Here is a 16,467-nt window from a genome sequence, read left to right on the forward strand (position 1 = left end):
TTAACTGAACTAAGGTTATATTTAAAAGTCATGTTTCACTTCATTTGGGGTTATTTAACTTTTCAAGTTCTTTTTAAGATAAGAACAGTAACTCGTATGTGAAAAAACGTATGGTATATGACAATGAAAATGAGACTTAAAATTGAAATTTGCCGTGATAATTTATTATTAGAAACAAGTTAAAATCTACATGGAAATTTTCTACTGGGTAGTGTCACACTTCAAGTTTAGCTCTTATTTTTTCAGATAAACTAAGACTCTAAAAGGTGAATTAGTTTAGTCTACCCAATGCTTTATTAAGTAGAATGAATCTTAGAGTTTAAGTACCCCTTGATGGCTAAGAATCTTGCAGCCTCTCCAGGTCAATATTCTGAATATCTCCTTGCACCATTCTTTCCACATGGTTCTTTAAATGTGATGAAGGAGTTCAGGTGAAAGTATATTTGTCCCAGAATATAAAATAATCCAACCTTTTAGGAAAAAGTCTCCTTTGTGTTTATTTTAATCCCATGTCCCTTTTTTTCTAATGTTAAAAACAGATTTGCAGGTGGGAAATTTTAATTAAAGATTTGAATGAGTTGAGTTTAATTTATCAAAGTTTAATTATAAATTAAATATATGTAAATTAAATATGACCATGAATCCAAGTAGACTGTTTCTAATCATTACAGCCAATCCTTTCTTAAGTTTGAAAACAATTATTCATGTATTAAACTGATTTTATGATTTTCTAAAAACGGCTATGTATTTTTATTTCTGAGTAGTAGTGTGTTCCAAAGGAACCAGTAACCCATTCCTTAGTATCTCAGTGACAATATTCACTATTTTTTAGTGAAAATTATATTTATCAAGAAACACCAATGAGGTTTTCTGGGGTCAAATATACTGGATGGTAGGGGCTTATATGGGTTCCTTTAAATGTACATACTTCACAATTCCATGATTTTTTCTAGAAGATTTTGCTGTATAATTGCCTTAATATTTTTATAGATTTGGAGATTAAATAATCACATTTTTATGTAGTGTATGATTCTCTTTTCTGTATTCAGGTTCTCTCTTTAGGAGCAGACGTCCTACCAGAATATAAACTGCAGACACCACGCATCAACAAGTTTACAATATTGCACTACAGTCCTTTCAAGGCCGTCTGGGATTGGCTTATTCTGCTGTTGGTCATATACACTGCTATATTCACTCCCTACTCTGCAGCCTTTCTCCTCAATGACAGAGAAGAACAGAAAAGACGAGAATGTGGCTATTCCTGTAGCCCTTTGAATGTGGTAGACTTGATTGTGGATATTATGTTTATCATAGATATTCTAATAAACTTCAGAACAACATATGTAAATCAAAATGAAGAAGTGGTAAGTGATCCAGCCAAAATAGCAATACACTACTTCAAAGGCTGGTTCCTGATTGACATGGTTGCAGCAATTCCTTTTGACTTGCTGATTTTTGGATCTGGTTCTGATGAGGTAAGAGCTGCTTAAGAATCTTATTTTCTGAAAGATTGAAGTTATAAAAATGAAGCTATTTTAACTGCAAAAACAGCGGTTGCTTTACAAACTTTCTATATCACACAGATAAAATTCATTTTCAATTGGAAATGCTATAAAATGAAATGGAACATTTTTGCCATTGCAAATAATTCACAATTCTTTCTATTTTTGCTAAGAAATAGTAAAGACTATCTTTTAAACAACAAATTAAACTTTGAGACAAGTGTTTCATAGCACATAGCACATTCCCAGAATGTATAATTTCTACATATTAACTTTATGGATATAAAACTGTCAAAGATGAAGATGCCTCTTTCTTTCTTAACTCATAATTGTGGTTTGCAAGAGCAGGGACTTGTTTTATGTTCAAATTATGTGTAAGAGGCATCTTCTGAAATGTTTTATTCAAAACTCTCTCTTAAATAATACCTAGGTTGGGGGCTTCCCTGGTGGCGCAGTGGTTGAGAGTCCGCCTGCCGATGCAGCGGACACGGGTTCGTGCCCCAGTCTGGGAGGATCCCACATGCCGCGGAGCGGCTGGGCCCGTGAGCCATGGCCTCTGAGCCTGCGCGTCCGGAGCCTGTGCTCCGCAATGGGAGAGGCCACAACAGTGAGAGGCCCGCGTACCGCAAAAAAAAATAATAATCATAATCATAATCATAATAATACCTAGGTTGGAAAATATTTCTTGTGTCCCCACTATCTTATAAAGTTGGAAATTTCTTAAAAATATTATTTCACCCTATTATTTTTTGTTTTAAATATTTACTTATTTATTTGTCTGTGCCGGGTCTTAGTTGCAGCATGAGGGATATTCGTTGCCACACACGGAATCTTAGTTGTGGCATGTGAACTCTAAGTCACGGGGTGTGGGATCTAGTTCCCTAACCAGGGATTGAACCTGGGCCCCCTGCATTGGGAGCGCAGAGTTTTAGCCACTGGACCACCAGGGAAGTCCCCTAAAGTTGGAAATTTTAAGGAAATCTGACAAGTGGATGTGCAGATTCTGGATAGAAAGTCCATATTTTTAATCAGATTCTTCTCAAAGTGTTCTTTGATCTAAAACAAGTTATGTTCTCCTAAAATCTCGTCCAATTTATTGCACTAATTTTTTGTAAATAAATTTCCTGGATTCTATAACAAAGTTTTACAGAAGGTGTGAAAGTAGATCTAAGGGATTAGATTGAGAAAGATAACCTGGGTGTGTTGAATTTTTTAAATTCAGGGTCAGGAATTCCCTGGTGGCCCAGTGGTTAGGACTCTGTGCTTTCACTGCCCTGGTCCTGGGTTCAATCCTTGGTCAGGAACTGAGATCCCACAAACCACGCAGCGTGGCCAAAAAAAAAGGAAGAACTAAAATTCAGCATCCTTTTCTACCTAAGAATCAGTCAGTGCCTCACCATCGTTTTGGTATTTTTTCAAGAGGAGATCAAATATCATAAATGCCCTCTGCAGATGGTTGCTCCCTAACCAATTAGCACTTGAGGACAAGAGAATTCTCCTCAGCCGAGGGAAACAATAGGTTTAGAAGTAAATTTTCTCCCACAGAGCATGCCCGTCTAACTGTGGATGAATTAAGAGCAGGGTAATGAAACAATATATTCTTCCTGGATTCTACAAACCTTAGACAAAGTCTCAAACTTGACTTTCTGCATCTATAAGGATGATAATATTACTTTCCCTACTTAAGTTTTTTTTCTTAATTTGAGACTCTAATGAGATAATATATGTAAAACTCTAGCAAAATACTCAAAAAAAAATCAGCTGCTGCTAAACTAGTTGAACTCTTAATGTTAGATATTCCTAACTTTGGTTTTTAATTAAAAGGCAAGAAAGTGAAATACTTCTTTAAACAATATTCATCTTCATGATTTTCTTACAATTACAATCCATGTAATTACACCAAATAAGTTCTTATTGATAAATAGAGTAAAACCTCACTTTCAAATTTTAAAATATATACACCAACAGCAAATTAAATTTCAGCTTAGTGAAATGAAAGAATGGGTTAACAATAAATAGGCGAACAAGATTGTTAGGGGAAGTTGATTTACCAATGATATTTAATCAATAGCAATCAAACAAGTGAGTATTAGAATATGCTAATTATTCTAAGATGCAGCACTTGATCAGTTTAATTTCAATTACTATATCATCACTTGAAAATAAAAGTTTATTAAAGTATGTAATTCAAGTAATCACTGTTTCAGACAGAACTTCAAGTGAGCTGAAACAAGAGAAAATTTATGTGATTCACATTAATATAGGATGAAATAGTCTTGGGAAAAAATGGTGTCTGGATCATCTTTCTCATGTAGCATAAAGGAAAAGATGAAGTTTGCCTCAAGTAAAGCAATTCCAATTCTCCACTCTGATTTGTATAATTTCCCGGATTCCTCCCTGTTTCCAAAGCTGCTCCTCTCTCTTTTGAAATGTGATATGATATGGGAAGGATCCTGGCTTTGGAGTCAGACACACCTGGGTTTGATTCGCCTTTGTGCCTCTTACTTGCTGTATTTAAGCAAGATATTTAATTCATTTAGGACTTTATTTCTTTTCTGTAAAATGGTGACAGGTAGGTTCTTGTGATTTCTAAAAATAAAGCAGCATATATGAAGAGACTAGACCAGTAGCAGGTAGGTAGTACTTGCTTACCAAAGGTTACTTCTTTTCTTCTTCCCATCCCATTGGATTAAAGTCCCTGTTTCTTAATGAGGTCTCCCTTTAAAAACGTACATGTTACCACATTAATCCATAAATATCTAAATTATTCAACAAGATTTACTGAGTAGATTTATTGAGATTTATTGATAGACTATCGTATAGTAGTTATTAGATTAGCTAGTTGCAGCTAGGAATCCTGAAGAAAGAGACAGAAAGGAAATGTTTTGAGGACAGTTATTGTCTTGCAAAGCACAGGAATTTGGGGTATGTGGTAGGGAGAAGTAGGTCTGCATCAAGGATAGGAAGTGGAGGGGTGGGTCTGGAAGGAGCATAAAGAATCAGAGATGAAACTTCCTGGTGGATGGACCTGGGGCTACTTTTACCCAACTACAGCAACTGTTTACTTAAAATTCTGAAATATGTTAACCCAAATAAAGGGGGAGGGGGGCAGGTTGGGGGGCAAAAAGAGCTTTTTCTTCCTTTGACTCAGTATTAAAAGTGGACCAACCTGCCCAAAATGACAGGTCTGAGAAGTTTGATGGATGTCTTAGGTTTCTTGTGGATTGGCCCTTAGGGCTCCAAAAGACCATGACAAGTTATGGCTTAGGATTCACTCACTGACCCAAAAGATGTTCCTTCTCTTTGGCACACATTTCTTACCAACTGTTCTCCATGTGCTGGGACTCTTCTACCTCTACATCAGTGTTTCTCAACCAAGTGTATCACAGGCACCCTAGGATGAATCTGTAGTTGGTTTTCTGCTACTGTCTGAAACGTTTTGTTGAGTTTAACTTTATAGAATTTGCATTATGAAATCAGTAGGTATTTTGAATGTGTATTGTCAAAGAGTGTCTCCCTAGCCACCATCCCCACCCCACCCTACCCTATCCTACTTTAACGGTGTTCTGAAACTTGACAACTCACAGATCTCACAGGAAATGTTCAATTCTGCAAAGGGTCTGAGCACCCAATTTGAGAGACGTCACATGACAAGTGAGGTCCTCAGTTGGTGCCACAGGGATCAGAGGTACAAGAGCAGATGCTGCGATCACATAGCAACGCTCTGTCATGTAAGATGGCTGTCCAGGGATCCTTAGCAAGTGTGTATTAATTTGTTTAGATTATAAACAAAAGTAAAACATAAAATTTTAAATGTTATCATAGAAAACTTGTATCCCCCTCCCCCAAGAATATGTCTGTGAAAGTAGCCAAATTTGGGAAACACTGTTCTAAATGATTTTCTCTCTCTCCTTTTCCCCTCTTCACTCTGAAAACTTCAGAATCCCTTATTGTGAAGGTTGTTCTAGAACTGCAAAATTAAGCTAATTTCCTTCTGTAGCCTCTAGTGTGAATGGTTAATTTCTTCTCTAATAAAAAAAGTACCCATGGATAACAACAACAACAAAAAAGAATCAACTATGAAGGATAACAAGACCAGTGACGGATTGGATTACTTCATACATTTTTCAAGAGTGACAATGAAGATACCCCTTTTACATACAAACCATAACTATAATCAGGATTTTCAGGATGTAATGATATTTCAGAATAAAATTTCCCCAAAAGTGTATAATATACCATATTACAAGAGTATAAAAACTATTCAGCATTTATTTTTGTTTCTGAGAAAAAAAGAAAAGAAATGCTTCCAGAGAAAAGAGATCTTACGTTCAAATGGACTAATTTGGAAAGTTTCATCATATGAATATGAGAAAAAAAAAACCTCTTTGGATTTTGGCCCCCAAATTAAGTGACAAATTCTAAAATCATTAAGCTAGAGGTCACTCTGATGAGGGGTAATCTAGTCCAGGGTTTTTCAAACTGGGGTTTCATGGAGGTGCCCGAGAGTCTCAGAGGCCCTCAAAGGTTGACAGAAGACAGGCTGATAAGACTCAGAACCATCCATCTCCACTATACAAAGAGTAGCTTGATTTTATCTGCTTTACTGATTAGAGTTTCAAGTAAATTTTCAATAGTTTTAACAAGAATTGACCTAATTCATTTTGCCATTTCTAGAAAAGGTTATGGTAACTCCCTTCTCAAGTAGGTTCATTCATTCAATTAGCATTTATTGGAAAAGTCCTAAGTGCCAATGCACTAGACTCTGAGTTTATAGAAAAGAGTGAGACGAGGACCCCACTGCCTGAGAGCTTGCATCCTAGACTGGGAGAGCAGCGGATGAGCAGGTAGAGTACTATCTGATAACAGCTTTAATAGTACTATATTCAAGGGGACATGTGAGCATGGAAGGGGAAGTTTCTGATTACCAGTGGAAGTTTTCCATGTAGAAAAGGTAGAAAGGTCATGCCCATTAGAGGCATGGAGCTATAAAGTGTTGGTTTCCAGCCCTACCAGAGCTAACATAACAAATATTTTATAATGCCCCTTTCTACTATTGTTAAATAAAAGTCATAGATAATATAGCTTTCTTACATACATAATTTCACAAATATAATATATAATGCTCACCTTAATATAAAGGAAAAACAAAAGAAATGTTCATAATAAAATACCTAGTAGAATATGTAAATGCTTCAGGCATGTCTGCATAAAAAGATATAATGAAGTTATCAGATGCTTGTACCTACTGATAATGAGAAAGTCCATATTTAAACAATAAATTCAATATTAAATGGGATATTGTTAGTTTTCTTTATATTTGCATTTTAATAAAGGGTTGCATAGAATGTGTGCACTTATAAATGTATTGATATATATGTGTGTACATGCATTTATACAGATAGATATGTTTATATGCATATATTAATATTTAGATAGCTAGAAATACTGTGACTGTGATAACTACAAATGTTTACTGATATAGCTGTGCTGTATACCATATAGTATACAAATACCACAAGACCTGTTGTCATTGAAAATGAATAGTAGCAGTAACTGGGCTTGCCTATGTCATTAATACTAATATCTTCCTGATGCTAATGCCATCTGGACAGACCAAGGAAAAGATTCTCTATTTCTTAATTTTTGCATCATCAAGCATCGTGCCATCCATAGCAAATTACCTCAATATCATTGATGTGAAGGAACAATATTATTGGTTCAGTCTCCAGAAAGTCAACTTTTCATTATCTGCCTCAAATTTTTCCATAGTTTGCTTCTCTGTGGCAAATTTTACTTTCAGAGATATTAGTAGTTAGAATCTAGAGCTCCCTGTTTAGTTACATGCTTCATTAAACTCTTCCTCCCCTGAAAATTAGTAGTATTCTTTTGATTAATTACTTGCTTTGTTGACCTCTCTCCTTCCACACTTCACTGCTATTTTTTATGAATTGTGAATGCAGGCAAGGCCTTTGACAGAAAGTTCATAGAAAAGAGGAGTTTCAGTTCACATTGATATGTTTGCTTCGTTAGTCTGATAGATGAATCATGGAATGGATACAAGGAACAACGTAGCAGGCCTCTGTATAGAAACTCTGATCATCTTGTCAGGATTCTTTCCGAACCTGATCTCTACAATAGTTGTCATTAGTTTGTTGGAAATGAATTTCTAAAACATTAGACATACTCATGTTCAAAGTTAAGTGACAAAAAACATTTTGAAGACCTGCATGCATATATGTGTCTACACATAAAGTCTCTTATTAGATAGTTCTTGGGAATTAAGGCAGAAGTTTCCATTGGCTTGTATTTGAGGCTACTGGTCATGTCTCCAAAAATCTGTGCCATGACAAGTAAAGACACACAGGATCCACAATGGAATAATTTTTGAACTAAGGAAATATAAGTGTATTCCATCAAAAAATTTTGCATTAAGTTCATCACTTATCCATTATTTACATGTGATCCACTGATAAAATTTGCTAAAGATGGCATAAGATACAATTTTTGGTTAAATGTTTCCAGAACAAGTCAAATTCCAATTTTAAAAATATAACATAACATTCATAATTGTTTATTTACTGTAACATTTGCCTAATACTATTTAGAATCATTTGATAACCAGTTTTCCATGTTACTATAACTAAAGAGAAAGAGGTCAAATTGCAGCAAAATAGAATGTTAATTACAAAACAAAATAAAAATAAAAGTGTCTTGACAGTAAAAGCTATTAAATAATGGAGGTTGTAAAATCTTTTTATTTATTATTTTTAAAATATTTATTTATTTATTTATTTGGCTGCATCAGGTCTTAGGTCTTTGTAGCGGCATGCAGGATCTTTTTGTTGTGGCGCGCGGGCTCTAGAGCTCACGGGCTCAGCAGTTGTGGAGGCTTAGCTGTTGTGTGGGCTTAGCTGCCCTGTGGCACGTGGGATCTTAGTTCCCCTGCCAGGGATCGAACCCACGTCCCTGCATTGGAAGGTGGATTCTTAACCACTGGACCACCAAGGAAGTCCCTAAAATCTTCTTTTTAAAAGCCCATTTTTGGAGGAATTTGTGAGGTTTGGTACGGACTAAGAAAGGCTAAGCTACGTGTCCCCCCCCCACAAGGTTTTTTACACACTCAAAATATAGCTCTTTGATTGTAGTAGTGAATGTGTTTTAGAAATATTGAAATAGTGTGACTCAAGCTGAACAAAACAAATTGAAACTAGTTTCAATACTATTGAGTTTTATTGGGCAATTTATTGAATGATGAATACAAGCACCAGAACTTAGAGGGACTAGAAATGAAATCTAAAATAAAACATGAGTGTGGAGTTATGAAATGTATTACTCACTAAGTGTTCCCTTTTCCCCATTTGTACCCAAATATTACTTGACAAAGAGGACAGAATGATGGATTAAGTAGAAAGTTTCAATGACAATTCATCCTAACAACCTGTAGGCAAAACCAAAGATCACATACTTATATTTCCTCATTTATAAAAGAATAATTCCATCCACTTACTATAGGCAAAGATTTTAGAGAGTAAACCTCTGAAATAAAGCATCTTAAATGTAAGGTATTTGAAAATGCTTACTAAAAAGAAAGAATTATTTTTCAAAATTATTTTGAAAAATTCTTGAGCATGAGATTTTCTCTTATTGATGATGCTTTCTCAGTTTAACTGTAACCAAACTTATTCTTAAGTAGAGAGTTGTTTAATACTGATAAGAAATCACCTATTCTAATTTTAGCTCTTCAAAAAGAATACCGCTTACATTAAGAGAGAATGCCTGAACTATTATGAATTGTCTAGTAAAAAAAAAAAAATCACATAGTTTTCTTGAGTCTGGGTCTAGTATCTAACATAGTGACAAAATTGTAGTTGTTTAGAGTATATATTTTTAATTAAAGTTCAGTTAAGAAAGTCATACTTAATAAAGGAAACTAACTTTTACCTCAATATAAAAAAAAGTACCTAGGGCTTTAATGAACTATGGATGTGGGTACATTTTTTAAAAATTGAAATTCGATGATATTCATCAGCTACTCAGAAATTTGAATAATTAAATTTTCAGAGGAAGAATCATTTTACATTTTTTGAAAATTCTGACAAAATGCAAGTCAAGTAGGCCTTCTTTACTGTGGCATTCAGGAAAAAAGAGTTTGAAATGTCATTCAATCACAGTCAAGGAGTTGAATTTTGAGATGACATGGGCACTGATGAGGTGGAGAGTTGACCTATTAGAGTTTATTATTATCTCCTTTGCTATATATTCATGGGCAGGACTGGAAAACAGTTGACCTTGTTTCAATCTACTGCAAAATAGTTAACCATTTTCTAGATCTTATTTATTATCATGATGTCTTTATATTTTATAATAATGATTACACTTACCTCCAGTGAGCTTTTATGCCTTTTCAATCTCTACCAAAAGTAACAATAAAGACAATATTTGTCTACCAGTGAAAAGTTCAATAAATACCACCTAAGAGAAACTTCTTTACCTCTACAATTTAAAAGTTGTTGTCATTAGTTTAAGGATAGTTTTATTTCTATTTTCAAAAAATGAAAAAAAAAACGAAGGTAGATTTTCATATGTCTGGGTATTACATGAAATGAGATATACTGTGAGATAACCATGCATTCTGAAGATATTCTAATCAGCCAACAACTACAATTATAAGGTAGTTGTTGGTCCCATTTTTGACTTGCAGATAATACAAAGATAGTAGCTCGTTGAACTAAACTATGGAGACTAACAGTCTCCAACAAATCTGAAAGAGGAGATGGATCATTTTTTAGTCTACATTTTCTGAGATTTTGGTGCAATCACTTCTCTCTGTTGTGTAATCTGGGGCAAAATGCCTTAAATCTTTAAAGAGACATTTAAAGAAGAAGAAGAAAGAGTTATTGCAAGCCTAAGTGTCATCTACAAGATGTGCTGTACACAACTGTAGCTAAGAATGCCCAGGCGTGTTAGCAGCATCTTGATAACAACAGAAAAAAGCCCAAGTCATTTGTTACATTGTCAAACTAGCATATGTAGTTATGCTTGGGTACACGTTACAGAATCACAAGAGAATGGCTTTGACTGTCGAGGTCAATATTCATTCATCCTTATGATGCAGCTGAAAGTAATCTCTCTCCCCGACCCTTACATCTCCCTCTCCCTTTTCTTTTCCATCTCCCCCTCCTTCTGCAGTTATTTTGTGTCAGCTGGCTTGAGACTTCAACATGTACCTTATTTCTTAAACTTTTTTGGTCCAGAAAAGAGGTCATTTGTGTATTATTATATATTATATTTATTTATCTTAACTTACTGTCATCTAGGTTTCACCTCATTCTGACATAACTCTAGAAGAAACACCAGAGGTTTCTTTGGGGGGAAGGCAAAAAGAAGGGAAGTGGCATATACAGCAGATTTGATTCCTTTTCTTTTCATAACGTCATTTTACTCTACCATCTTTACAGCCAGAAGAGTCATTAGTACTTTTTATCACAATATGTTATTAAAACAGCTCATTTGTTTTGAAGCATTTCTCTTCGTTAACCAAATACCTATAGAAATGTCATTATGTGTGATTTATTTTGAGGTTCAGAAATATTGTTCCAACGAAAGGCAGTTTTGATAATAAATCAAATAATAATAACCCTCAAATATTTCTGATTTCTCAACACAAGTAAATAGATAACCAAGCTAGGAGGAAAAATAAACATGCAAACTTAAGCTGTGAAATGTAGAAATGGAGTTACGCTGAACCAGGGTGATTTCTGTTACCAGAGTCTGAGTAGTCAATGAATATAGATGACGTTCTTGTCTTTAAAAATCCCTGCAATTTCCATAGGGAGCTGAATGACCAGTGTCCAAAAGCCTCCATTTGAAATTCCAGCTATCAAAGTAACACGTTTGGAAAATATGTAGCTCTGTCAACCCATTTTACAATATAAAGTTCCTGCTTAGTGATGGAAGCGAAAGTGTGTGGGATATTCAAATAAAAACACAGTTAAAATTTACTGGGTATTACCTACAACCCTAGAAGGAGTTATTATTATGGCCATTTACAGATGAAAAAATTGACACTTAGAGATTAACTAAATAACTTGTCCAAGGTGACACACTGGTATGGAAGCAGAATTTCAGACCTAAGTTTGTTCTGAAGTTCTAACTTACAACTGCTAAGCTGAAACACTGACAATACAAGTAGTGGAAAGTTGACATCTGTCCCAGGAAAACACCTCATACTCACTTAAACTCACCATTCATTCTTTGAAGAGATATAATTTTAAATTTGTGATGAAGAAAACGCTGTTTCCCTTATTGCACCCTGAAAAATAATAACTCAGCTTTGGAAACAGAGAAGACTCACCTCTCCACCCATCCCTAAATGAGCAAAGACCAGAATCCAATTGTGATAAGAACATCTCAACTACACAAGCTCCTCTCATCTCTAGAAGATTTGAATACTAACTGAAAAGAAGTCAGGGGAGGCTGAGAAATCTTCCCTTCCCTTGTGTTCACTCTGGCTCAAGAAAAAAAAAACTATAACACTTATTATAGAATGTTAATGAAAATATTTTCTTGATATTTAGAGCTCTTTTTCCACCAAGTCAATATGAAGATATAGGGTGATAGTTATACCACATGTTATTTCTTTAATTAAAATATGTGTTCTTAACATAGATGGATGTACTTTGAGAAATAACAACAATAAACACATAAAATGACTCAATAATTGATCAGTAAACACCATGTAACTATGGAATAATTATATGCCCTGTGAATTATATGGTACTTATAGTTGACATTATTTAGGAAACCCAAGAAATGAACTTGTAATTTGTACTTATCAGATTTCAAATCCAAACAACCAGTTAAGTATCCTGTTATTATATAGAAGTGTCCTATCATTAGATACCTGGTCAGTAATAATCGTGCAGTTAGTTACACATATCATACCCCAAAGCAAAACACATAATATCATTGGGATATCAAGAAGCAATTTATCAATTCAACACATTTAGGAAGAAAAAATGAATTTAAATATAGTGCTTCACGCATGCATGCAGTCATCCAATATGTTTCCCAGTTGCCTTCTTGACTAGCTCCTTCGCATCATTCAAACCCTTCTAAACTCTAATGTCAGCCCCCCAGCAAGATTCTCTTTGGTCTTCCTTTCTAAAGTGGTCCCCATCCCAACCCAAGCCCCTGAACATCCTCTATCATATCACTCTGTTTTACTATCATCATCACACTTTTCACTCTCTGAAATGATCTTATTATATGTTTATTTTAAAAATATGTATCTCTCCCCAACAGACAGTAGCCCTTGTTTCACTTCATAAGACACTTTGTCTAGTAAATAAATGTCTTTTTCTATTATAAAAGTAACCATGACTGTTTGTTCAATACTATAATCCCAGTGTGTGGCCCTTGGTAGGCCCACCAGTAGCACTCTGGAATGTTTGTCGGTGAATGAATGATTTACTGAGTATTCATTATGTGCCAGGCATGTGGTTAGAGCATGAAACCAAGCAGATAGAGCCTCTGTCCCATAAGTCTTACATGCCAAGATACTGAATTAATGTACTACAAACTTTCAAGGTACTTTCCAAAGCAGGTGTAAAATTAAAAAAAAAAAAAAACAACTAACCTTAATACTTAATTCAAATACATAGTCATCTTCAGTGCTACCATATTGTTGTAACCTGTTTCTACTTACTTTGCTTCACAGGAACATACACTGAATTGTTTACCAACTGTTTCTGACCATGCACATTTATTTCCACAGACAACAACATTAATTGGTCTTTTGAAGACAGCTCGACTTCTTCGTCTTGTGAGAGTGGCCCGAAAACTTGATCGATATTCAGAATATGGGGCTGCTGTTCTAATGCTCTTAATGTGCATATTTGCCCTGATTGCTCACTGGCTGGCTTGCATTTGGTATGCGATTGGGAACGTAGAAAGGCCCTACCTGACTGACAAAATCGGATGGTTGGATTCCTTAGGACAACAAATTGGGAAACGTTACAATGACAGTGACTCAAGTTCTGGGCCATCCATTAAAGACAAATATGTCACAGCACTTTATTTTACCTTCAGCAGTTTAACGAGTGTAGGATTTGGGAATGTGTCGCCTAACACCAATTCGGAGAAAATCTTTTCAATTTGTGTCATGTTGATTGGCTGTAAGTAGATTTCTCTTTTGTTATCTATTAGGATAAAATAATATCAGAAAATTGATATCTCTAGAACATTCAGAATAAGGCAAAGAAAAAAATTATAGAAAGTTGTAGAAATAATAGGATTAAATATACGGGTATTATATTCTATCAGATCTGATTCTCTCTGTGAAGGGGAGACACCAAAGGTCTTTCATGACCTCAGGAGCATAAAACTGGAATGACATGGATCTTGGGATTCAGGAACTGAGACTTGCAGTTTACGTTTACTGGTGTAAAAACATATCTGTAATTTACTACTAATGGTTATTTTCTGTTTCAAGCTGAGACCAGATTAGAATGGGAAAGACTAGCTTACATTTACGTATCTATAGATATAGATATATAAATATCACCCTACTAATTATAATGTAAGATAACCTTTCATACATATGCACATACATACAGATATATATATATTTTTCCCCCTGTCATTGACTAAAAATTCCTTTCCCTGTGACATTATGTCAGGGACCTAAGTGACTGCCCTTTACCCTACAATGGGTAATGACATGAGCTCATTTATAAGGTATAGTCTTTGGAATAAGAAAAAAATTCTGTGTAAAACTAAAGATACTTTAATATTAATATATTTTTTCAAAAATCACACTGTGGAACCACTAAAGATAACCTTGCTGATAGCAGACAGCAGTTGACAAAAACATGATGGATTTTTAAAGCTTGAAAAAGAGCATCATCCTTACATTGCATACAAATTAGAAAGTAGATCCAGAGAGTTAATTTTTAAATGTTAACATGTTGTCTAATAAAATGTGCTTAGATAAGCTTTATTTATGAAACTTAAGTAGATTCACCCAGTTTACTGTTCACTGTATTTAAAATTTACTTTTCATATATGTGTCTTGGTGTTTTTTAGTAAGATTGTATAGGCAGATAACATTCTATTTAAATAACTCAAGATATTCTGCAAATTCAGACCAAGTCTTGCCACAAACACAAAAGTAGAATTGCACTCAGAAGGAAATGGAAGTGAGGCCCACTTGAAAAAATAGAAAAATTCATTCCAGAGAGACTGAATCTTTCAGAACAAACACAGTCCCACTCTGTGATTGAAACTGCTAGTTAATACTTTATAGTGGTTATCAATTTCAGTGGCATTGGTAACAAAAAAAGAAAAGAAAAATGTCTGTTTTTAATTATTTATACACCCGTATAGAAATATATATATATATATATATATGTATGTATACTCTTTTTAAAGAAAACAGAACTTGCATCTTGAAACTTAGAATTTGCAAGGAAGAATTTTTTAAGTGCATTGAAGTTTAACGTGTTCACCACTTAGGAATCCTTACCGCTTGTGAGGATTAAGTGAAATACATAGTACTGTTTATCATGTGAATTATTTTAAACTAAAGAGAACTCAGTTCTTTACTTGCTCTATACCCAATCTCTAATCCTTAAATCAGGAAATTATTGGCAGTTTTTATTCTTCCTTTATTCCTGTCTTTTTCCTTCCTTCTTTCCTTCCTTCATTCCTCCCTCCCTCCCTCCCTCCCTCCCTTCCTTCCTTCCTTCTTTCCTTCCTTTCTGTGTTTCTGCCTTCTTTTTCTAAAAGTGGCACTAGCCTATTTCTATTGATTCTTTAGGAAGAATATTTGTCTCCTGCAGATGAATTCTATCTTTTAAGAAAAGAGAAAACACTCTTGTTAATTGAGTAGACTAAGATACATCCATATTCCACATAATATCTTTTATATGAATAGACTTGCTTGTACAAAACTTAATCAAAATGGGATTATGTAAAGCTTAGTGTCACATAGGAAAAAGTTTATAGATATTCCTAGAGAATTCTATCATGAGCTATTATGCCATAAAAGGTACAATAAGACTAGAAACTTAGCAATAATAGCATGCCTTGAAATTTTCTTAGCCATTTGATGTATATGTGTATATCTACACATGATATTTCCATTTAGATCCAACTGTATTAGAAAATGATTTGGTTTTCTGTATTTGGTTATATTTTTATACTAAGTACATACGCCTCAGTTACATGAGTGACTTGATTTAAACCTAAAAATAAAATATCCAAAATATAATGTAAAATTTTGTATATATACTACTACATGTTAAAGTTGATATAGTCTAGTTATCAAGTTGAACTCTCATTATCCCTAAGCTTCTTTAAAACTAATCTTCATTCTAAAATAAAAGTTTGAAGCAAAGTTGTAGAAAGCAATGCAATGTACAATCCCTCTTACAACAATATAATTCAAGGAAACTAAAAATTAAACATTAAAGCTATCATCTAATTAAATTCAAATAACACAAATACCTATAGATACATTTTTAAAAGCATCTATTTGCAAAGACAGTCACCAGTTGTGCTGCTGAATGTGTACAGAGAACAGTAACCAGAGAATTCTTTTTAAAAATATACACATATACACAATTCAAGACGAAAAATAAAGAAAAATGTAAGCGGCCATTAAATAAATAGGAATACAAGCTATGCTCACATATTTATATCTATGTGTTCTAATATATGTTTATATCTTTATTCAAATATTATAAATATAATATATACATTTAAATTTAAAAACACATAAATCAGTATCCAAAGACAAATGTATTTCATCTGTGACCTGCTTGACAAACATCTTTTTATAACATGTAAAAAAAAGTTATTGCATATCTGCTTTTAACCATGATGGAGTAACTGAAACCTTACCATACCCCTATAATTTTTTTTTTAAATAACAGAAAACTGAACAAAATATACAGGCATT

At 34.1% G+C, this 16,467-nt stretch overlaps 1 protein-coding gene across 2 annotated transcripts in view; it reads left to right on the plus strand.

The window, feature by feature from the left end:
* KCNH7 (potassium voltage-gated channel subfamily H member 7) overlaps positions 1 to 16,467 on the plus strand; it is a 449,578-nt gene that overhangs the window by 378,166 nt on the left and 54,945 nt on the right. For both annotated transcript variants that reach the window (XM_067741723.1, XM_067741724.1), the window contains exons 7-8: positions 1,050 to 1,475; positions 13,282 to 13,681. In XM_067741723.1, coding sequence (XP_067597824.1) covers positions 1,050 to 1,475; positions 13,282 to 13,681 — 826 coding nt within the window. The remainder of the gene's footprint in view (positions 1 to 1,049; positions 1,476 to 13,281; positions 13,682 to 16,467) is intronic.

The sequence above is a fragment of the Pseudorca crassidens genome, chromosome 6 (assembly GCF_039906515.1).
Source record: "Pseudorca crassidens isolate mPseCra1 chromosome 6, mPseCra1.hap1, whole genome shotgun sequence".
NCBI classification, from domain to species: Eukaryota; Metazoa; Chordata; class Mammalia; order Artiodactyla; family Delphinidae; genus Pseudorca; species Pseudorca crassidens.